Raw genomic sequence first — 24036 nt, forward strand, 5'->3', positions numbered from 1 at the left:
ATGTTATCTAATTTATAATTAAGTTATCATTATCTTATTTAAGAATAATTTATGATTAATTGTTTGATATATTTGTGTTGTTAATAATTCTATTATTATTCTGTTATAAAAATAAATATACATATATATATATATCTGTACATAAGAAATACATGTATTCAGTAAACAATAAGGGTATTTCAGTCATTTCTCACTTCAGACAGGATTTCAGCCTATTCAATAATCAGTCTGCCAAACATTTAACTTCTGTGACCAGCTGCTTCTTTAACAAGCTGCTTCTCTGCCCAGCTAGCTACCAGTTGGCTTCTGAACAAGTTTCAACTGTGCCAAACATGGCAAATAAGAGATGCATGTATGCAATGACAAAAGTCGATGACATTTGCCACATGCAAATGGGTTTCAGAAAAAAAAACTACAAATCTTAAAAGATGTATCCAAATTAAATTCCGATTACACCATTGTCTTTTTTATAACAAGATCTTCAAAATAAGACCAAACTTGCCTATCTTTGCACGATATTTTTTAAAAATAATTTTTAACGCTGGGAATAAATATTTTAACAACACGAACAAATAATTATTTTCTACAAAAAAAAAGCTAAATATGATGAACAAATAATAATATGTTACAAATAAAATAAAAACATTACGAACAGTTGATTGCATAGGATAAATAATAAAAAAATGCATATCACAAACAAATGAGTCAGCTACGCTGAATAATTGAGTTTACAAAGCGAACAAATAATTTGGCATTGAGAATAAATTAGTTACACACAGATAAATAATTTTACACAAGAACAAATGCATCTACACCGTAAATTTATTTTTATAAGCATATGTACACATGCTAAACAAGTAAGCATATAAAGAAAATAAATATTTCACACCCCAACTTATAAGTCTACAATACAAATAAATTAATACACATCGAGCATGACTCGCTCCTAAATGTGAACAAATAGTTTATACTATAGTACAAGTCTGTTAACATATGATTATATAATAAACACAAATGGTTAATATAAATTATAAGAACAAAAATCATAAATTTAAATAAATATTATGCACATGAGAATAAATAAATAGATACCAAGGATTGTAAAAAATAAAGGAAAATAAAAGGTGCAAGCAACGTAAAATTTAAAATTTAGATAGGTTCGAACTGCAAGTTATATAGGTTCGGACTGCGAGTTACGTAATACCCTATACTGTATGTGTATGGTGGTTTGTATTACCTTGAATTGGTTATTGTTTGGAGAGAATCCCTACCCGCTCTTATATACCTTAGGGGGACATGATTATATATATCCTAGCTTGATATAAGCTTAGAAGTCCTACCCGAATACTACTCGGGTAATTTTCTTAATAGTCCTACTACTTAGGTCCGAGTATATTACATTAGACATAAGGTACGAGACATGTCCAATCTCTTATCTTAGAGATATCTATGCCATGTAAGCGGTCCCGTAGTTCCGGGTCTGACGAAGATCTCATCCAAAAATGTTGAGTTAGCTAACTCATAACTGTGCCACATCAGTTATCCATGCGGAGGAGAGAGAAAGAAGAGTTATCTCTGGTTCAAAAGATAGTGTTATGCATACGTCCTTAAATCTATGAGATTGATATATGGGCCTATTTTGATGTATGACTATTTAGATGTATGAGTTAGCGTCCGACTCTAACCATTGGAAGATATATATCTCTTATACTATCTTTTAGTTGTATAAGAGCATCTTCAAGAGTTTTCTAAATTTCACTCTCTAAATTATTATTTGGAGAGTCTTCTGCATAAAAATTATTTTCTATATATTTTCACCCTCCAACAGCTTTTGTATATCTTGTGTACACTCTAGAAAGCTATTTTCGTTATCTATTTTTTGGCTACCGAGAAATTCGGAATGGACGAGAGAAGCTGTTGTAAGGTATTTTTTTATTAAAATCTCTGTTCCTAACAATAAGGAAAGATATATAGAGTTTTTTGGACTTGCTCTAAGCTAGCAGCTGACTCTAATCTTTGAAGGAAGCCTAAGAAACTATGTGATTAGCTGGCTAGGTTGCTGGTTAGTGGTTATAACTGCTACGCTTCAGCCAAACGGCCAAACGCTGTGCACCTGCAGCTGCCGCGCCGGTGCCGGATCGTGGCACCATCGATCCATCCGCTATGAGAACAAAACACGATGCATGTAAACCGCGGATCGAAAAATGGATAGCAAATTATCAAAGTAGGCGAGCTTACCAAACGGTGTGCCAGCTGCTCCTCCAGTTTCTTTCTGCCCATGCCATCTCCGGCCACTAGGCGCTGCAGCTTGCTAGCTGCCTAGCTGGGACCTGTCCAGCCAACAACACAAGAAACACGCGCTCTGCAATTAACTGTCCTGATCCAGTACATAATTCATTTTACTTTCCTTATCAATCCACTTTATCCGTTAGTATAGTTAATACTAAAGCAAAATTTAAACTTATTTTACTTCCCTAAATATCTTTTATAAAATTTATTCCCTCTATTCCAAAATATAGGTCGTTTTGATTTTGTGGTCCATAATTTTTATTAGCACTTAGACATATGTTAGATCTAGATACATAGCAAATATTATGAATAAAAAATTTAAAACGATCTACATTTTTTTTAGCATAGAGTGAGTACATTCTAATATCCTAATGATATTTCTCTCTTTTTTATCCAGTACAAATTGAATTTTCCATTCAAATATAGACTTTTCTGTTGATCTACTAGTGCTATACATTCGTCCTGGTCCAGGATGAACCCGGACGGCCGTCCCATCCCGGTGCGTGATCCTGGGGACCCTGCGCTTTCCCTCCTTTTGTAATCTTGCCTTTCTATTTACGACGCAACGGCCACGATTTGTGATTTCCCCTCGCACCGCAAGAATCCAAGAATCCATCCGGCATCCGCGGCTCTCTTTCATCGGGTAGAGAGGCGAGACCGCTTGCCTCTGCGTGCGTCGTACACGTAGTACTGTCGTCGGGTCGTGGCAGCAGAGCACGAGGAGCGACATCTCTGTGTATCCATGTGGAACCATTTTACGCAACGCCACAAAAATTATTCAAGTTCGCCAACAACAACAATGAGCAAGAAGAAAAGAACAGTACTCTTAACGTCATGAGGACAAGAATAACGAGTACAAAGTCTACGTCTACATCGACTTGCACGGTTCGCCACCTGGTTGGTGGTTCTTACCTGAAGCGTCTTTTCCTTACAAGGAACAAAAATGGATTTAAATCGCAGTGTAACAATAACGAGTTTTTCCTTTCAGCTCGACATGAGCTTTTGTACACTTCTGTGATCATTTCTGTCCTTAGCATTTTTCCGCCGTCAAGTATGCAAAACTTTCACCAACTTTCAGGGTTTTTTTAAAAGAATATAGCGTGCAGTTATTCTGTCATTAGAATAAAATAACAACGATGAAGGCATGAACGGTGGGGGTTCAGCAGCCAGTACCCTGTTGCAGGACACGTCAGCCGGCGTGCCCAAAAGCGGCGTGCACGCGTGCACGGCCTACCTTCGGAGGAAAGAGAGGCGAGGACCGTCCACGGAGGCCGCGCGGAGTAGTACTACCCGGAGCAGACAGAGAAACGGACACCGGATGGGATGGCGACATCGTGAAGCACGCGTCCTCTCCTCTGGAACCGAGACTACGAATTCCGCTTGTCCTCCTCAAACCAATTTCTTAATCCGTTTCTGTTTGTTAATTTTTTAACGAACGAGTACAGTCTGTACGCATTTTTATTAATAAAGAAGAAGGTTTCTGTCTGTTAATTAGGACCGAAAAGAAAGTTTTGTACTTGAAGCACTCTTTCTAGTATTATATTATCTGCCGATGATCCACCCAAAGGCTCTGTGGATTTTGCAGATAAAATATACTTATATACTAGGATGTCAGAATATACTGCCTGCAACTGCAAGTATTCGTTTACCATTTTGCAATATATACTGTTTACTCTCATGTCAGAACTCAATGGCTTTTGTTCTAAAATCTAAATGCAGACGGTGTTTGTTCCAAAAACTAAATTTTAGTTCCAATCGTATCGAATATTTAATTACTAATTATGATTAATAATTAAAAGTATTAAATATAAATTAATTATAAAACGAATGGCACATATGGAGGCTAATTCGCGAGACGAATCTATTAAGCTTAATTAATTTATTATTAACATATATTTACTGCAATACTATATTATTAAATTATAAATTAATTAGATTTAACAGATTCCGCTTACAAACTAGCCTCCATCCGGTATTTATACGTGCTACCCAACTCCCAAGTTGGTGATGTCGCCATGGCCACGCAGCAACTGCGTACCGCTGGACCAGCTTGTGCGGTTGTCTCCGACTCTGACGCGAATCCGACACCACAAAAGCACATGCGTGGTTTCCTGCTCATTTTCTTTTTTCATTCTACTACAAGTCTACTAGGCTTCTAGCTTGCCAAGCAAACTAATCAGCACCAAAATTACTGTACCTTACAAACCTTAAAAATCTTGACCATTGTTAAAACTGTAATCCTTTTGAAGTTTCCGATAGTCCACTCTTGCCTTTTTCCTTCCCCTAAACCAGTGGAGATGTCCCTACCATATGCACGTATTTAAAAATAATTGGATTGCTTTAAGACTACTAAAATTTAATTTATTTATTAGTATATCATAGCAACCCAATCTAATCTAATACAAGCTAATCAAATTCCTTATTTCCTTATATTACAAAACCAGTTGAACATCACCATGATTATATAGAATTAGTGGATGAATTCTTATATTTCCTTATAGATTAGTAAAGGAATTAGTGAATCAAATTAAATATGGCAATAACTGATGAAATACATGGGATATTCATTGGACGCATACACTCAAAATGCATATATATTATTATGGTACTATATGCCTAAAAAGAGTAACAAAAAAGGGATAAAATATTCCTTACATCACCATGATAGTTGCAAGAAGATTTGCCCAAAAGATTGAAAAGATTAAAAAAAATTGCCTTGGGGGGTAAGGGCCCACCGAGCTTAACTCGCAGCGAACCGCATGGGGCTCGACGGGCCCAAACCCACACGATCATCATCAGGAGTCGCAAAGGTATTACAAATAGTATCTCACGTGCTAATTTTGGAATTTTGAAAGAGCATTGAAAAAACATGCTTAAAAGCTGGTCTCGCTCGCCTTGCGCTAAAAAAAATAAGTCCTAAAACCAAATTCCTGCATTTTCCTATTTAAGGAGTAAACTAAACATTACATAACATGTCCTATTTAAGAGCAAAGTGTACACCAATTTTCCCAATCCACAAATTCCTGCATTTTCAAGGGAAAAAACATCAAGAACCTATTAAGAAAAATTAGGTAATTCTTGTGATTCTTTGAGGAACCGGTCGAGAACTGAGAGAAGAAGAAAAAGTGAAACAATCCACGAAATGCTCGGCCCAGTGGGAGACAGACCTGTAGATGCTCGAGGGGAAGGTTATACTCTGTTTATACTTTATTAGAGAAAGAATCAAATCCACAAATTTCTATACTAATTTCTGCAGTATAGGAGGCTACAAAAGGATCAAGAACAATTTTCAAGATTCTTTGATGAACCAGCCAAGAACTGAGATGGGAGAGAACCAAACCTGCAGGTGCTCGATGGAGGAGGGGCATGCTCTGCTGGATTGTTTTTCAGGCATCGGTCCACATCCTTATGCTGGTGGATCAACTCCTGGCAGCGGAGTTCTACCATCTGCTCATGGTTGCAAGACAAATCAGAAGGTGGACGAACAGGCGCTGGTGCTGACGATCACGCAATGCACGATGTTAGAAAGGGCAGGGCCGGCGACGATCAGGGAAATGCAAATGATGACGAATAGAGGTGACCTAAGACATGATTAACCAACGACATAAAACTGCTATTCACAACAAATATTGCAACATGGGCAGGAGGCACACCTTGGCATTGGATGCGATGTCTTGTTGCTCTTGTGGCAGCAGATGCTTGGCGTAGCTTTAGCCCCCCTTCCGATTGGCGAAGAGGTCCTATCTTGGAAGAAGAAATCAGATGGTAGTAGCAATGGGGTGAATGATTAATCCTAGAGGTGTATGGCTTTATAGATGTGGTGATGGAAGGCAGAAAGACATCACGCTTTTAGAAAGGCTTCCTGCAGCGATCAGGGCACCTGCAATTAGCCGCTTGATTGATTGATAGGGATATCTTGATTTAGTATGAAAAAATTTATAATGCTTAATTTATGCCCCTCCATTTATACTACTATACTTCCTATTTGTCCGTATGAGTGATTCATATGTAAGAAAAAAATATTCATAAATCGAGTATGTGCATAAGGAAAGAAATATGCGGGGATCAATTTTCTCCTTTAATTGCGTGTCTTGATGTTGCAATTAGCCTCTTGATTGATTGATAGGGATATCTTAATTTATTTAGTGTGGAAAAATTTATACTACTTAATTTATGCCCCTCCATTTATACTACTCTATTTCCTATTTATTTATGCATAAGGAAATAAATATGTGGGGATCTATTTTCTTCTTTAATTGTGCGCGTGCGGGTGCTCCATGCGGTGGGTACACCTGGTGGGTATGTGGAAGGCTTTGGTGTAAAAAGTATTAGGATTTTGGTGGAACCATTTTCCTTCTAACAATTTCATGGGTCTCCACCTCCTTTCGTCAAACCTTTGGGCTGGCAAGTGGGATCTCCGTGAGGAGTATGGTGGATCTAATTTTGGTGAGAAAGGACTTCAATTGTTTTAACCTTTATAGTATAAAAACTGTGGTTTGCACGTCCTTACCTTATACAAATCTTTTTCAAACTAAACCTTCTAAAAATCTAGTCCCTTAATTTAAATAGGCATCGGAAAGTTGAGAGAGAGAGAAGCAGATTAATAGGAAAACAGCCAAGTGCATCTTTCTTTTTTATACTAGCAATTTTGGGCTCCAAAATCTGGTATGCAGAGATAGTTGAAGCTCTATACATGCATGCATGCGCTTGACTATTAGCTTCCTTTCCCTGACAAATGCATGCAAGCATGCATACAATCTTTCTTTTTTTAACATGTCCACAAAATCTTAATGAATGCTTGCTTGCTTCTCTCTAACTTCTTTCTTTTTCGTCACGCATAAACTCCGACATGCAATCTGCTGTTATTTCTAACTTCACTTTGATCTAGCTAGTTTTTTTCACTGTAAACTGAATTAAACTCGAAGTTCAGCCAAATAAATCAATTGATCACGTTATCAGCCTGTCAGGTCATGTTTAAGCAATTAAAGTTATCAAATTTTGCTATCAACAACTAATACTACTAACTAATCCAGAAAAAAATAAAGGCAACTAGTCCAATATGCTACCGTTTTCTTTCATGCATAATGATCTCCATTGTCCATACAACAACATAGATGATTGCATTTGATAGCTGTGGCTTCTTCTTCTCAAACAGACAAGCAAGGTGACTCCATATCTTCATGAGATGGGTTTAATTTGATTGTTTTTCCTCCAATAATCTTCATTATAGGTATTCTGCGATTGTAAATTTTTCTCTCCTGCCCTTTCGTATGTCCCGCCGATCAGGATAGCATGCACTCAATCATAGTGCATTATAAAATCAAATCAAAATACATTTCATTTATTTATATTTTCTAAATATAGGGCCTCATTTTGTGTATCGCACCGGGCCTCGAAATCGTAGGTACGCCTGGCGAGGTTGCTAGTGGTGGGATCATGCGTGAGCATGCGCTAGGCTTAGCCTTTCTCGGTGTCCACTCTGTATTCTTCCGGACGGCCGCATCTCTGACTTTTTTTTTCTTTTTATTTTTGGACCTATGCTTGCCTACCATGTTTCCTGACAAACAAAATGAATTTAGCATGCTCATCATACCTCTTTTGCCTCCTTTTTTTCTAAACTAATGGAAAAGTGATCCAGCGAGGAAGGCTCGGGTCGAGGCTGAAAGTTTGAATAAATAAGTCTATAGCACCAACCACATCAATCAAGGAGAGAAAACAGTGGAAAGAATCTCCATCCCTTTCGCCGCTGGAGATAGGCGAGAAGCATGAATACGATAATCCTATGATAAGAGCATTTATTTTGCTCCCAAGCTCATGGGATAACACTTGGGAAAATGATATTACTTTTCACGTGAAGACTTTTCCAAGGACAACCAAACCAAGCACCAAAAACAATCATCGTAGGTCGTTTTTCTCGTTAACCTTGATCTTTTTTTAATCCTCATTTCGAACACAGGAACCTTGCGGAAATTGATGTGTTCTACTACAATGCATTTTGAAACAAACATGGAATGCTTGTGCTAGGAGTTAATTTGCCAATGGTCAAGAGAGCACATGATCCATAATCCCAGTGCTTTTCATGTGAGAGGATTGCTGACCTCCACTTAAGTACTTTGGATGCTCTTACTAAAAAAAAGTACTTTGGATTTACTATTTCCTGTAGTCCAATTTCTGACGGTGATACAAATATTTTTACATGATTCCAGCTAGAGAATATGTGAAATACATTTTGGGGGGGGATTGTTTTTCCTTTAATTTCGACAACTACCATCTCAAGCCATCCACAAATTCCCCTCTGCCAAAAAAGATAAAAATATATAGCTCCTCATGGAACCAGTGGTAGTAGGTGAGGCGAGAAATTTATTTTCCATTTCAGGTTGAGGCTGAGAAATTTCTACGAGACACAAGAAAAGGAAAAATATTCCGAACGGAAAAGAAAAGGATGCCTAGGGAGAGAGAAATGTTAGGTGAGGTGGAGCCCGCATCATGGGGGGTTGGTGGCCGTGGGGTTGGTGAGGGAGGGGCTACCGCTAGTCTGCTACCGCCTAGCGGGTGCCTTCTCCCCCCGCTGTGGGGCCGCCCGGTCAGTGTCCGGCAGCGACGTCCTCACGTGCGTGCCTGCCCTCCCGCAAAATACTTTCCGCACCGCAACTCGGGGTATACCCGCACCCCCGGCGGGCCCACCGGCCTCCCCGGATCCAGCGCGACTATAAATCGCGGCCCCCGAGCATTCCCGAGACCCCGTGCCACACATCCGTCCGCCTCTTCTCCTCCCTCCTGCCGGTTCCCGAATAAAGACCAGCAGCGCAAGGTGAGCCACCTCGCCGCTTCTCTCTCGTTCGATCGCCGTGCTTCTCGATAGGGTCCGTGCTCCTGTGTCTGGGGGTGTGGGATGCTTGGAAGCTGGGTCTTTACTTCCTCGGTGGCCATTTCTTGGGGGGTGGTGCTGGATCTGTGGTGCGGGATCCGGTGGTTGTGCTTCTAGCGGTTGTGCGGATCTCGTTTGCTGGTTTCAATTGATTATTAGTAGGCCAACGGATCATTTCTGGGATTAAGGGAACCAGTAGTGTAGAGAATAAGGGGCTAAAACGGGCTCCAGCATCAGGATTGGAGCAGAAACTGGGGATAAAAAAACTGAATTTTCTGAATGGAGAAAATTTCTTAGACAGCAATGGAGAAAATTTGGGATTTTTCTGAATTTTCTGGTTCTTCGGCGGGATGACGTCTGGGTTCTGGTTGAGGGAGAGAGCTCTTCGCTTAGATCTTACATCCTGTGCATGTTGTGCGCTAATTTTTAGATCTGAAGGCATCGATTTTACTATCTGCTCGTCATTCAATTCGAGCTATGTGCAGTGGATTTGGGGATATGCAGATTCTGATTCTTTGATTGCTCCCTTCCGCAGAGGTTGGTGGAGTAATTTACCCCCAGAACAAGGCAGCAGCAATGGCGGCGGAGAGCTTCCTCTTCACCTCTGAGTCCGTGAACGAGGGGCACCCCGACAAGCTGTGCGACCAGGTCTCGGACGCCGTCCTGGACGCGTGCCTGGCGCAGGACCCCGACAGCAAGGTGGCCTGCGAGACCTGCACCAAGACCAACATGGTGATGGTGTTCGGCGAGATCACCACCAAGGCCACCGTCGACTACGAGAAGATCGTGCGCGACACCTGCCGCGGGATCGGCTTCACCTCCGACGACGTGGGCCTCGACGCCGACCGCTGCAAGGTGCTCGTCAACATCGAGCAGCAGTCCCCTGACATCGCGCAGGGCGTGCACGGCCACTTCACCAAGCGCCCCGAGGAGATCGGCGCCGGTGATCAGGGCCACATGTTCGGCTACGCCACCGACGAGACCCCCGAGCTGATGCCGCTCAGCCACGTGCTCGCCACCAAGCTCGGCGCGCGCCTTACCGAGGTCCGCAAGAACGGCACCTGCGCCTGGCTAAGGCCCGACGGCAAGACCCAGGTCACCGTCGAGTACCTCAACGAGGGTGGCGCCATGGTCCCCGTCCGCGTCCACACCGTCCTCATCTCCACCCAGCACGACGAGACCGTCACCAACGACGAGATCGCCGCCGACCTCAAGGAGCACGTCATCAAGCCCGTCATCCCGGAGAAGTACCTCGACGAGAAGACCATCTTCCACCTCAACCCGTCGGGCCGCTTCGTCATCGGCGGGCCCCACGGCGACGCTGGGCTCACCGGCCGCAAGATCATCATTGACACCTACGGCGGCTGGGGCGCCCACGGTGGCGGTGCCTTCTCCGGCAAGGACCCCACCAAGGTCGACCGCAGCGGCGCCTACATCGCCAGGCAGGCGGCCAAGAGCATCGTGGCCGCTGGCCTCGCCCGCCGCTGCCTCGTGCAGGTGTCCTACGCCATCGGCGTGCCCGAGCCCCTGTCAGTGTTCGTCGACTCGTACGGCACCGGCAAGATCCCCGACAAGGAGATCCTCAAGATCGTGAAGGAGAACTTCGACTTCAGGCCCGGGATGATCACCATCAACCTCGACCTCAGGAGGGGCGGCAACAGGTTCATCAAGACCGCCGCCTACGGCCACTTCGGGCGCGACGACGCCGACTTCACCTGGGAGGTGGTGAAGCCCCTCAAGTTCGACAAGGCATCTGCTTAGAGAAGAGGACGTTGAGGAGTGTCTGTCTCCGTGCTCTCATCTACCTCTTGCTGCTGATGTTACATGCAAGCATTGCTGCTGCTGCTGCTGCTCCTGCTCCTGGATGTGTGTCTGATCAGTGACTGGCTGCTCCTTAGAAGAAGATGCAGAAGATGAAGAAGAAGGCTTTGGCAATCGCCGCAGCAAGCCACGTCGCCGGCGGCGGCTTAGTGATTGGGTAAAATTTAGAGTGGCAGCCAGGATTACGCGCTGATCTTTACTTTTACTAGTTTGGTCGTCCGGTATCTTTTTTCTCATCCTTTCTCCCCGCCCCTTTTCGAGTCTGGACTGAAACTGCTGAGAGATTTGCAGTTTTGATCTATCATATTTCGTATGTTACTGTACTTCTTTGGTGTCCCACTCCTGTGCAACCAACGGCATTGGTAATACTCTGTCTTAATTTTCAAAAAAAAAAAAACTCTGTTCCGATGTCAATCAAACTCTGTACTAGCCATGCGGCACAGATTCTCTAACTTGTTTAAGGAAAGTCAGGTGTGACTTTTCTCCCTCCTGATGCCGTCCATTACGCATTCTAGAGCAACTCAGGACACTCTTTCCTCATTATTATTATTTAGGAATAGAGATTTTGATAAAAAAAATACCTCCAACAGCTCCTCAAAGTTGTTATTCAAATGTAGCCATCTTTTATTTCGTATTTTTCGCTAGATAAAAATAGATAATAAAAATAGCTTTCTAAAGTGTATACAACATATAGAAAAGCTATTTCAAAGTGAAAAATATATAGAAATTAATTTTTATATAGAAAGCTCTCCAAATGATAATTTAGAGAGTGAAATTTAGAAATACTCTTGGAGATGCTCTTAATATTTTCATGCATAACCAATTCTTGCTGTACTTATCAGCTAAAATAAGACCACTCCAGGAGTCATGTAAGAAACGGCATCTAACAAAAACATTTCACTTACTAATTGGAGAATTGTCTTTCAAAAAGATAATTGAAGAATTAAAAAATTAAAGAATTAAACCAGGATTTTAGTTAAGTATTTTTGGAACAGTTCAATAATCTAAAAACCAAAGTAACTTCCACCAAAAGCCTCTAATATATCGGATGGATTTATACAGCAGCAATAGAGTTTACATGCCTATGAATCTCCACAAATAGCACACGAGTTTGGAATTTTCATTGCAACGGAACTTCCACAAAAAAACCATCAATTAGCTGTGTAAATTTTATGGCCCATCTGATATACTTCCTCCGTTTCAAATTACGATTCGTTTTGTTTTTTTAACATATAGTTTTTTATATATCTAGTGTACATCTAAATGCATAAAAAACTATATATCTAGAAAAACTAAAATAAATTGTAATTTGGGATGGAGGTAGTAGTATATGGATTATTTTTGTTATTTGGATTATGGAATTGTGCAAAATACTTAAGTAAAATGTTTATTTATTTTACTTAAGCAAGTTAGAGAATCTTTGCCTTTCGGCCGTGATCCATGAGCTGCGTAGCCAACTCACAAATCCTCCATCCAGTTTGTGTTGCTCTGTTGCTGACCCTTGAGCACCATGAAAGGTAAAAAAAAAAGATTCATGTGACCTCTGGCCACTGCGAAAGCCTGAAAGGTACACAGTTGATACTGCAATTGGCAACAGAGCACACAGGCTGGATCTTTGTTGTTTCCACAAGTAGCCAACTTGAACCAATGGTGACTGTCCTGACTGAAGCAAAGTTGGCCACCAAAACTCGCTGCACAGTGAAATCTGTGTTCACCTCCTATAGAGTACAGACCCTACCGTGCTGGCCTCAATCAGGAGCAGCCGCAGAACGCCGATGGTTTCTGGCATCAGATCAGGGCCGAGGCAACAGTTTCTGCCTGCAGGGCATGGACGCATGGTGGGTGCGAAATTGAAGTGTGGAAACTGTGGCCGCGGCCGCCCGCGGAGCCAGGCACGGTGGCGGTGGGTGGGGGGCTGGCCGCGGATCTGGATGCGAGTGCGAGCACGCCACGTGACGACAGCGGCCGGTGAGCAACCGGGCATGGAGCTGGCGTCCAGCCACACGCCGGCGGCGTCCGCGAGCGACGAGCAGGCATGGCCGTTTCGGCGACCCGATCTTGTCGGTGGTCCCGGCACCGGGGCCCCGGCACTCGCCGGAGCGGCGCGGCCGTGCACGTGTTTGGCCGGCGGCTAGTTTCGCCATAAACTACTGAGCAAAAAAAGAAAACGAACACACGCACACAAGTGTGAGATGGCAGCCTTTTGTCTTGCAGCACACTGGTTTTGTAGTGAATTGAGTGTAACAAACGGAAAATGCCACGCCAAAAAGACAAGCCAGATCGCACCATCTGGCTGGTGAAAAATCGTCGCGGCGCGTGCGGCCGCCTGCCGGTCCTGCGAGTGCCGGCGGTGTGGTTCCACGGATCGGCGGCCCATGCCGGCCATCACCGCACCATAACTGACACGCAATCGCTCGCATTCAGCCATAGCCCTTAGGTCCACATAGGACCAACCAGCGCTCAGGCTCACATTTTTTTTATTTTTCAAAACCACGAGATTCACGAAGGCGCGTGGAGCACGCTTTGTGTCTTTTTTATTGAGAAGACAAAGCAAGCATGATTTATCTTGTCATGCCCACATGGTTTAATATCATTTATGAATTATGAGTACAGACCATTTTCTAGCCTGGAGAAAATATCTAGTTTCGGAAAAAAAAGAGGAATGTACATCGTCCTTTTTAAATATGTGATTTTCAGGACGATCTAATTAGTTTATCTTATACTCCATCCATTTCAAAATGTAGTTTGTTTTGGTTTTTCTAGATTTATAGTATTTGCTATACATATGGATATAATGTACTATGTCTAGATTCATATAAAAATCTATAAATCTAGAAAAGCTAAAACGAACTATATTTTAAGCGGAGAGAAAATAGTACATAATATATTAAACTACGGTGAAATATTTAGTTTGTCAGTTCTCGGTTTTGTTTCGGTAAGACCGTGAGAGCATATATGAATCTGTTGAAGTAATAGGAAGGAAAGGGAAATCTAAAGAGAAAACCACTTGAAACCAGACATTTGTCCTCTTGCCATGATCGCAGTAGTTATATCGAAGCACATAGGTATCCTTTTGAAAATGACTCGTCTATTGAAGACTTTTATTGAGTTTAATGATCATCATCTGCTAACTAAGCTCGCTGGAATTTTTCTAGTTTTCTTATCATTATATATGAAGTTTGTTTGTTTTTTTCTTTTGTCTGTCCCTGTGGTTAGCCGTCAACCAAAACAGTTGACAGCCATGACAGGGTTAGCAAGAATTCAATTATTGGCAGTGAACTTGACAACTGGCTATGGAGCCGGCCGGCGTACAGGCACACGCCGTCCGCCCATCCGCGATCCGGCCATATTGGTAATCTCGACAACCGGAGCTCCGACGATCGCCGGAACGGCGCAGCCATGCACGTGTTTGGCCGGCTATTTTCGCCATAAGCTGAGCAAAGCAGCAATGCCAAAATGGGAGGAAAAGAAAAAAAAACACAAACGCACACCAGTGTGAGACAACCAACCTTTTGCCTTGTAGTGCATTGGTTTTTGTAGTGAAATAAACTGAAAAATGTCGGATTACACCATCTGGCTTGTGAGAAATCGTCGGCGCATCTCTGGCCGTGACGCTTGCCGGCCTTTGGGGGTGCCGGCGGGGTGGTTTCGCTGATCGGTGGCCGGATACCGGCCATCACCGCACCACAACTGACCCCACAATAGCTCGCAATCAGTCGTAGGTCGGCCTACAGTTCATGTCGATCAGGTCAAGCTCACAATTTCTTTCTCTTTTTCTGAAAACCCACTCGTGGGGGCCTGGATCATGCTTTTTGTGGGGTTTTTTTATTACTGTGAAGAAGGTAACATGATTTAATATTGACTTCCATCCGTGTAAAGATGATAGATCTTGGGATATCTTATATAAATGCATCCATCGCGTGCACCGACAATCTTCTAGCTACGAAGAAAATATCTATCGAAAAAAGCGTTGTGCTTGCTTCTTTTTAAATATACATGATTTTTAAGATGAACTATTTAATTAGTTCATTCTAAATATTATATATGAAAAATGGATGGAATGCTTGATTTGTCAATTCTCGTTTATTGTGCGTGAGACAGAGAGAGACTATACAAACGGTAAAAAAATCAAAATGGAAACCGACTTGAAACCAAATACTCTATCCTCTTGGCGTGGTCACAGTATATAATTATATTGGATCACAGATGTTCTTCAGAAAGCGGCTTATCTGCTGAAGACTTTTACTGACTTTAACAACGACTCATCTCTGCTAACTAGAGAGCTAGCGGGCGTTTATTTACTTTAACAAACTTCATATGCTAATTAGTAGCATATGAAGTTTGTTTTTTCTTTCTCTATCAGAGTGATCAAGAGTTAACTTGACCAAAACAGCTGACAGGGGGTCAGCTAGAATTCAGCTACTGCTACTGAACTTGTTGAATAGTACACCTATACAAACTTTGTTTCAAGTTTCCCCAACTATTTATCTTCGTCTTCACTGTTCTCCTTGTACATGTTTTTAGTTTCAAATTCTTTGAGATGAAACTTTATTACATCATATACTGTGCTGCAAAAATGAGTAAGAATAGTTCTACTGTCGTTTTTCATCTATCTTTTTCTGCGATACTATTTTTGCCCTTTGAATATGACAATGATGATGATATGATGGGACAGGCAGGATCCGATTTGGCGCAGAAACAAACTTTTTTTTTTGAAAAAATGCGTAGAAACAAACTTTGCCCGTGGTGGCGTGTTGGTTCCATTGAGCTGTGGACCCATACCGGCCGCACCACCATCTACAATTGCTCTCGTTCACATGCAGTTGTAGGTCCATGTCCACCAGCTAAAGCTCATAATTCTCAGCGTCCATGGAGGCACATGGAGCATACCCTTGTCATCTTTTATTTATTGTGAAGATGAAAGCATAATTAATATCATGCATCGTACGTGTAGCATCAAAGCAGCAATTATCCGATCGCAGGGAAATAATATCAAGGTTTCGATGGTGGGAAGAAAACATCTACCTCAAAAATTCTCAAAAATATATCCGTTTGGAGGGGATCCTATACGAAGAAGAAAGAAAATGGAAAAATCAACCCAAAAATTGCTTGAAACCATGTGGTTCGCATATGCATATAGATATTGTTTCGAAACATATATATTGATTTTGCGCAAAGGCCCCTCCCGTGTTGCATTTCTAAAAAGAAGAGTCACTAGTTGGAAATGCTCTTTGCTGAATTTGTTACGAGATCTTTTGTAACAAGATCTTTAAAAAATAATGCGAGTACTCACATTTTCGACTAATTACTCTTAGCGATGCAAAATTGACTGTTCACGTCTTCCAGCAACCGTAGAGCATTTCTAAGGCATACAAAGAAAAAAGTCTTCACGTCATGCCGGCATCAACTGCTCATGACATTATTTTCCCTAAAAGGAAAAGCGCTTCTCTGAACCTAGTTCTAGATCGTTGTGTCAAATCCAACTGTTACAAAGTAAATTGACCTGAGATTAAATATGTGTCGAGAAATAAATACTTCTTCCGTCGTTTTATTCTTTCTAGATATATACTATTTGATATATATTTAGATATACGCTATGTCTAGATATATTGAAAAAACTATGTATCTAAAAATATTAAAACAACCTATAATTTAGAATGGAGAAATTAATTTAAAACGGAGAGAGTAACGGATAGTCACTTCAGTATCGTCAGTATCGAACCGTGCCTAAGTTAGGTTAGGTTTCTTATGGTAGACCTATACATTCGGACGAGTTTCTTAGAAAAAAGAAACATTAGACTTATTCCCGTTGGCGCGCGGAGGAAGTAGACCAACCACGGCACCAGAGAAAACAGATCCACGTGGCGGCGACCAGACCTCCATCTGCTGCTGAGATCCCTTTTCCTCGTTGGAGAAGCACTTGTCCGAGCCTATTGCCCTAATCCCGTTGCTTCTCTGAAGCATCTCTCCGTCCGGCTGGTGCTGAGTGCTCAGCTTTGACCGCAACTTTTCTTTTCGTCGTCAAACCTCCTGCGATCCGTGGCACGTCGTGCGCGAGGCACTGGGAAAACGACGGCCGCCACGCCCACGCACCACGACGGCGACGACGAAGAAGTAGGCTGGCAGTTGGCTCTGGTATATTAATCGAAGCCAGGCCAGCCGCGGCTGAACTAGTGCGCCGTTGGTGAACTAACCCGCGCAAGGCGGCCACATGCACGCGAGAAGGTGGAACGAGCTGGCCACGGCCTTGACTTGACCAAGAGCTGGCGTGGCTCAACTCCAGCGCTGTCTGATCGCCTGCCCCTTCTCCAGCTGCAGCTACTACTAGTCCCTTCCTTACCTTTTCTTTCTTTTCTTTTCCTTCTCCTCTGGAGAGCGGGAGCCTAGGCCTGGTTATGTAACACGTGACCAGACACGACCGAGATTTTTTTTTGGCGAGGAACAAACACGAGGAAGTTAAAACTTCATGGGACAACGCCTATATTTTCTTTTTTTTTTGCTACAGTTAGAACTTATTAGAAGCATACTCAACGTCACGCGCCGACGCGGAGGTTGTTGGCGACGCGGAGAGGCCGGTGGCGGCGAGGAAGATGGCGCAAGGTGCGGCGGCGGTGGTGCGCGTTAGAGGGGAAGGGGAGGGGAAGGCGGGGAGCCGCTGGATTGGCTACAGCTGCCAGCCAGCCAGGGAGGAGAGGGGCAGTTGAGCGCCCGCGATGGCAAGAGAGAAAGAGGAGAGGATGGGTGGGTGGTGGCCGGCGGTGAGGGAGAGGATGAGGAAGATTAAGATTTTAATCTTTTGAAGAGTATATAATAAATGAGGTATTAATGTGATGTTAATGGGTCTAGTCCTGCCTAGCCCAAAACCTTGCCGTGCTCGGGCCAACACTACGGGCCGAGATGGTGGCCCAGACCCGAGCACTATATCTACCGGGACAGACCGTGCTAGTGGCGTTTTTTTTATGCTAGGTTTTGTGCCACCCTATGGGCCCGGCCCATCTAGCCATATATAGCTACAGTTAGAACTCATTAGAAGCATGCTCAACGTCAGGGCTTTGGGGGGGGGGGGGGGGGGGGGGGGGGGGGGGGGGGCGGGGACGCTGCCAAATACCTAACCCATGCATTTAGCCCACCAGAACAGTGCTTCCAGACACCTTGGGAAATGCCAAGGCTTCGACATGCAAATTACTTTAGTTGTGGGCTCCCTTCTCCACCGTCAGTCCACCAGGATGAGGCCTGTCTGGACTGCCACACACAAAGGTTAGGAACCAATTCGGCCGTTAGAGCGTCTGCAGAATTCAAACTTTTTTTTTCTTTTTGCTACGCATGAAAAATGGTGTATAACTGGTTAACTGCGGACCAACGCGCGACCAATGAGGACATAATCTGATTAATTTTTTTGAGGGCATAATAGTCTAATTAATTTTGACCAATGTGCGTCGGCAGCCGTGGCGTGCGTCATCTCATACAATGCCACGCCCCTCACCAGACCTGCCATGACACAATTGCACAGTTGCGACCATGGTTCAAAATAGCGGGCTAAGAGGTTTTAGCGGCTGAACTCTAAAAATAGCTAATAGCGGGTTAAACGAGTCTATAGCAGCTAAATTATACATGAGTTCAAATAGCTATACCCTACCTCAAACAGTTAGCGGAAGATTTAGAACCTTGATTGCGACAATCACAGATTTATCATTCATCGATGGTGCAAAGTTGATGATGGTAGGTGCAGGCCACTTCTTTACAAATGGTGCATAAGTGCATTCACATACTGCAGTTAGTTTCTTTACATCATGTTTGCTGGCGAATCGCTGAAGATTCTCAGCAATTGCGACCACCAGGCTGCGGTCGGAGCATAGAATGGGTACACAATCGAAGAATGCGATCAGATCATCAGCAGTTAACCCTCAGCATACTTATTGCTGGACTACCGTTTCAGTTCACTCGCTGTTCAGCTGCTCCATCATAGTGTCGATCGGCAGCGACCCCAATGGCACCGACGACTCCAGACGCTCAAGCATGTCGAGTTCAAATTGTTCATCGTTGCTGAGATCAGGTGATTGCTCAAGCTGGTTCTCCTCTTGGTTTCCCGCAGCAATGCTTGTTTCTGACTCATCATTTATGTACTCGGCACTTATAGACTCGGTGTTCACCTCGTGATTGGCCACAACCAGAGCTGGAAATGAGTGCTCCACTGCCTGAGATGTGATGCTGAACTCCTCAACCCTCGTCAGGAGCGAATCGGGTGTGAGGTTGTTTGCTTCGGCATCATCCAGCAGCAATGCCAGAGACGAGTCCACTGCACTCTTCCACAGTTTAAACATTTTGGGCCGTAATACTTCTCTTACCGCGACTTGAGCGCCGACATCGGTGGCTTCATCAGCATCTGGAAACAGTTTGCCTTATTATACTAATTCCAGGAGTTTAAGTTGCCAATATAAAAAAACTGGAGACACTGAAATTGTTTTTCCAGTGAGGGAAAGAATGGGCAGCTCATTTTTCCATGCCACAAATCTGAGTGTACGTTTGAATAAAAAGCATTGAGCATCTGATAAAATGTGTGCAGGAAGAGATGCAAAATGCAGAGACCTCATAAAAATCAATGACCAAAATGCTATTCTAAACAAAAATGAGCATGGATATCAAATAAGCAAGACCAAGCTAATCACTGAGGGTTATGTATGCATACCTGAACCACTCACATGAGATGACACTGTCGGATTATTCTTTGGAACTTTTGGAATGAGAGTCAGAGGCTTCGAGTATCTGGATTTCCATTCTTTGCCTCTGTACATTAATATCTGTTCGTTATCGAATGATAAAAGAACACAAGGAACAAGATCCTGCATATATAGACATGTAAACGATTCCAGGTAAGGGGGGCGGAAAGAAGGTATTCCCAAGATTCACTTCCACTATAGGTAATGAAATGAAAACTCAGAAAATCATGTGGATGAATCGGACCCTTAGTTTTGCTCCAATCTTTTTGTAGTCACTTGGATTCAAACCCTCACAATCAATCTTCACCAGGTCATTTCCTTCAAAAGCATCTCTCACATCCTTGACAAGAGTGATATATATTCCATTTTTTGCTGCAAGATGCAGAATACAAGATAAGATGGTACAAAATCTTGAGAGCAAATATGAAACAAAAGAAAAATCAGGAACCAATGCTAGAGGCCATCGTTCACAATTAGGTTTGTATTACGGCACTTGGATATGCTTAAAATGTAATATAGTATGTGGTGCAGAACAGGATTCAGGTTCCTGCTGTGGGTAGGCAATCCCCATACTGCTTCTCCTGTCAGAAGCATGAAACTTGTAAAAGACAGAACAAACCAAATAGAAAGGTCATCTGGTTTTGCAACAAGTACGGCGTGTTCATGCCGGGTAACCCTGGTTCTTAGAATCTGAACAGTTGTCCACAAGAATCAAGTTGGGCCGTAAATTAATACCTAATTTACAAATTGGTGGCAGATCGCGCCCTTTGCTTCTCATTTCATCTGCTTCTTCTTTTGTAAGCCCTTCTGGGACTTCCCTGATGAGTTTTGGATATACAGGAGTAGCAGGTTTCCAGAGCATTAGGGGATAGCGAGGACGAGTCCGTGGGTCATAATGTCTTCCTCGATATAGAAAAACAACGCCACCTACTCTGTGAATAACCTTTCCACCTGACTTTTCCTGGAACATAATAGATGTTACTATGTATGACCGTGCACTATAATAAAGTCCAGATGCTTGTATTGTTCTATTAGAAAAATACGTAAGCATGGATACATGACGATTGAGGTATTGTTCCATGAGAGGCCAACAAGTATACATCCCTAACAATATGCAAGATCTTCTTAGTCATTAACTCATACACTGGTCTGATCAAAATATGTAAGTATAGTTCACTACTAAACTTTGTCGTTTTGAAGGTTGTTGGAGAATAAGTGAATTACCTACCTTTCCCCAAAAGCCTGAACTGGTTAGTACATACAACTCAATAAAGGTATTCGAATGGCTACTTTGGTCCTACTTTCTTACATTATTTCTTACCAAATAAAAAAGGAGAATAATGTATAGTCCAAACAATAAGGCAAAATATTAGCAAGCCAAATTTATTCCTTGCTATGATCCTAAAATCTTTCCCAACTCTTCGCAAAAGTATCATTTGAGTCATTATGCAAGCTCGAACAGAAATAGAACAGAACATGTTGCCATTCTTTTGAAATCTTTAAAAACACTGTAGTGTACTGGATAGCATATTTTGCATTGAAGTACAAATTACATTAGTCTACCTTGTGCAAGGGGAAAATAGTTTTGCACCACATAATGGCATCCCCAAATGTCTGGGATGCAGGAACACATGCTCATGTGCACAATTGCACATTTATAAATAGTAGCAAACTGCAAATAGATACCTCAAGGTGGTAACAGAGATTCTTCATATCAACAGTTGGAACGCCTCGGCATCTAACTTTACAGATTTCCTGCCGCCTCCAATGACAATGTATCATTTCCAACATATTGTGAGTCAAGCCATCTCTTCCTACAGGAAATTGATAAGGAAGTGTATACTTAAAGAGAGAGGATGACTTAAATCTGTAATAAGCCTATCATATCTGGTTGATCTAGTGGAACAAGATGGGTTTACAAGTAGGGAAAAGTCTATCCCTGGTCAACACTTCGGATGATTGAAATTCGTCCCTTGTCTGCAATATAGGCAAAACAACTCGCCCAACTCTGAAAGCCAGTTCGAACACATCCCTCCCACTAGCGAAAGAGAGTTAATACCAATTCTGGTTCACATGGCGCACCATGTTGTCTCCAGACGGGTTAAACAACTCTCACTGGCTAAATAAAGCTAATAATAATGTGTTTCAACATCCACTTATAATATCTATTATATGTACCATTCCCTCACCAAGAACCAGCCTCAGTGCTGGAAAACTGCTGCCTGAACACCACGATGTTCTTTCTCTAGAACCATTAAACCAAAGCACTGCCGATGACTGCCTACAATACAAGCCTAGGGATATGGCTTCAGATTTTGCATAAGAGTTGAGAAGCCACAAATTGAGTTGTTCTTGTTTTAGGTATGAAAAACGTTGCCACTGTTTCACCATTTCCTAACAATTGACTTGGTGAATTTTTAGGTTGAGATCATTGTATTATTAGAAGAACAGCTAGTCATTCAGGTTATTATTGGTGTCACAGTCTCTACATTTTCAAGTTTTCAATAAAAAACAAAGTGTATTTGATCTCATGCTGTCAAATACTTATGACTGATTCTCCCTATCCACATTGACCAATTTGAGTTTAATCTCAAGTCTGAACGAATAGAGACAGAAGAAGTTCAACTGTTTTCTCTCTTGGAAATGGCAGTCAGTGTAGTTGTTACCAATATTGAGCTGTCGGTTGTGCGAGATGTGAGGCTTGACGAGCGCGCGCACCTCGGCTGGAGTGAGCGGCTCGCCGAGCACTTCATCCCTGGTCCTGCCGTCGCCGGGGCTCACCCTTGCCAGGTCCCTCTGCCTCCTCCCCCTGACCTCCATCATGATCCCGTGCGGGCTCACCGTCTGCGGCGGCTCCTGCCCGAGCGGCGTGTGCAGCCGCACGCCCCGGCGGCGCGCCTTCTCCTCCTTGGTGAGCAGCGGCGCCTTGCCCGTCCAGGGCCGCGGCATGGTCGGCGGCGCGAAGGGCAGGAACGCGGGCTCCCGGATGGCGAGCGGCGGTGCGCGGGGCCCCTCGGAGTAGCTGAACTGGAAGTCGAACGGCGCGCCGGGGAGGCGGAAGGAGAGGCCCGAGGGCCCCACGACGACGGCGCGGCCCGAGGCGGCGTCAGCCGGGTCGGCGGCGAGGAGGGCCTCGCCACCGCCGGCGGCCGCGACCGGGGGCACGGGCTTGCGGTACGCGGTGCGGAGGTGGGCCGCGCGGAAGGCGGGGTTGTCGTTGCTGGTGGTCGCTCTCGGACCGCCGTCTGCTGGCTCCTGTTGTTCTTGGGAACGCTGCTCGGCGTGGTTCTTGGGGTGGCGGCGGCGAGGGGAGAGTGGCGGGAGGGGGAGGGAACAGTGCTGGGGGTAGTGGCGGTTGCAGAGCGGGGGCGGCGGGGCGGAGAAGAGGTTCGCGCGGCCGGCGCGTGAGGGAGCCGGCCGCTGCGGCGGCGGTGGCGGCATGGCGGGAAGCGGCGTGGCGGTGGCGGGGAATGAAAGGAGAAGACGAGGAAGGAGATAACGAGTAGATTTTTTTTTCGCACTCTCTCTCTCTCTCTCTGTCTCTCTCTGTGCGTGTGCGTGTTTCCCGTGTCTTTCTTTGGTTTTCTCCGCGAAAAAAAGGTATTCGTGGTGTCCACGAAGTAACGGCATAATCGGGCGTTCGATTTGAAAATTCCTAAACTTCTTGTTTCTTGAAAGTAATGCTCTCCAGAAGTTCATCACTTATAAATCACATTTCATCGTCATATATTTTGTTTAGGAATTCATGAGTCTTAAACGTAGTATAACTTAAGGGTAGTACAAGGCAACAGTAGTAAAATATTGAGAAACAACAGTTGTTTGTGTACCTGGGTAATGGTGAAATATGGTTGCAATGGTAGGGATAAAATTGTGATTAATGGGTGGAAGAGAAATGGTTGTGATTTGTGAATGTTTAAGAGAAGGTAATAATGGCAAACTTAGAGGCAAGAGCAGATGATAAATGGAGGGAAAATTGTAAAAGCCCGCCTACATCTCATCGAGATTTTCATCTACCCATCTGCACGACCTTATGTTACCGTCTAATGCTCGCAACCTTTATTATTTTCATACTCTCATTCGCTAGCATTGGCCAGCTGATGTGGCTCTTTTATAGCCTCTGGCGTCACTCTATCTAAACCATAGAATAGTGATAATTTAATTGAATGGCACTTAGGTCGGACTAAACTTTAGTCTTTAAGTTTAGTCCATTAGGTGATCCAAACAGGTGGACTAAAATTTGGATTAGAGTTTAGTTTCATCCTAACTAAAATTTAGTCCATTAGTCTATAAAACCTATCTAATTCGGACTAAAGTTTAGTTTCAACCATTTATGTGTTTGAA

At 43.4% G+C, this 24036-nt stretch overlaps 2 protein-coding genes across 2 annotated transcripts; one reads left to right on the forward strand and one right to left on the reverse strand.

The window, feature by feature from the left end:
• The first annotated feature begins 8966 nt into the window (after positions 1-8966).
• LOC112893219 (S-adenosylmethionine synthase 2) lies at positions 8967-11375 on the forward strand. The gene is made up of 2 exons (XM_025960424.1): positions 8967-9100; positions 9693-11375. Exon 2 carries the CDS (start codon positions 9734-9736, stop codon positions 10916-10918), a length of 1185 nt encoding a protein of 394 aa, XP_025816209.1. The 5' UTR covers positions 8967-9100; positions 9693-9733; the 3' UTR covers positions 10919-11375.
• A 7317-nt stretch (positions 11376-18692) lies between these two features.
• LOC112893700 (CRS2-associated factor 2, chloroplastic) lies at positions 18693-23240 on the reverse strand. The gene is made up of 6 exons (XM_025961161.1): positions 22362-23240; positions 21382-21509; positions 20431-20656; positions 19940-20067; positions 19665-19818; positions 18693-19361 (listed from the first exon to the last, which is right to left on the reverse strand). Exons 1-6 carry the CDS (start codon positions 23134-23136, stop codon positions 18916-18918), a joined length of 1857 nt encoding a protein of 618 aa, XP_025816946.1. The 5' UTR covers positions 23137-23240; the 3' UTR covers positions 18693-18915.
• Positions 23241-24036: the final 796 nt, after the last annotated feature.

Source organism: Panicum hallii, chromosome 5, assembly GCF_002211085.1.
Source record: "Panicum hallii strain FIL2 chromosome 5, PHallii_v3.1, whole genome shotgun sequence".
NCBI lineage: Eukaryota > Viridiplantae > Streptophyta > Magnoliopsida > Poales > Poaceae > Panicum > Panicum hallii.

What these genes read in the sequence shown, in the direction of transcription:
- LOC112893219 (XM_025960424.1), top strand. Translation starts at nt 9,734, where the DNA reads ATGGCGGCGGAGAGCTTCCTCTTCACCTCTGAGTCCGTGAACGAGGGG.
- LOC112893700 (XM_025961161.1), bottom strand. Translation starts at nt 23,136, where the DNA reads ATGCCGCCACCGCCGCCGCAGCGGCCGGCTCCCTCACGCGCCGGCCGC. An exon ending in ATCTCTGTTACCACCTTGAG is followed by an intron (nt 20,657 to 21,381) that starts GTATCTATTTGC and finishes ATTATGTTCCAG; the next exon opens with GAAAAGTCAGGTGGAAAGGT. An exon ending in GCCACCAATTTGTAAATTAG is followed by an intron (nt 20,068 to 20,430) that starts GTATTAATTTAC and finishes TGCATCTTGCAG; the next exon opens with CAAAAAATGGAATATATATC.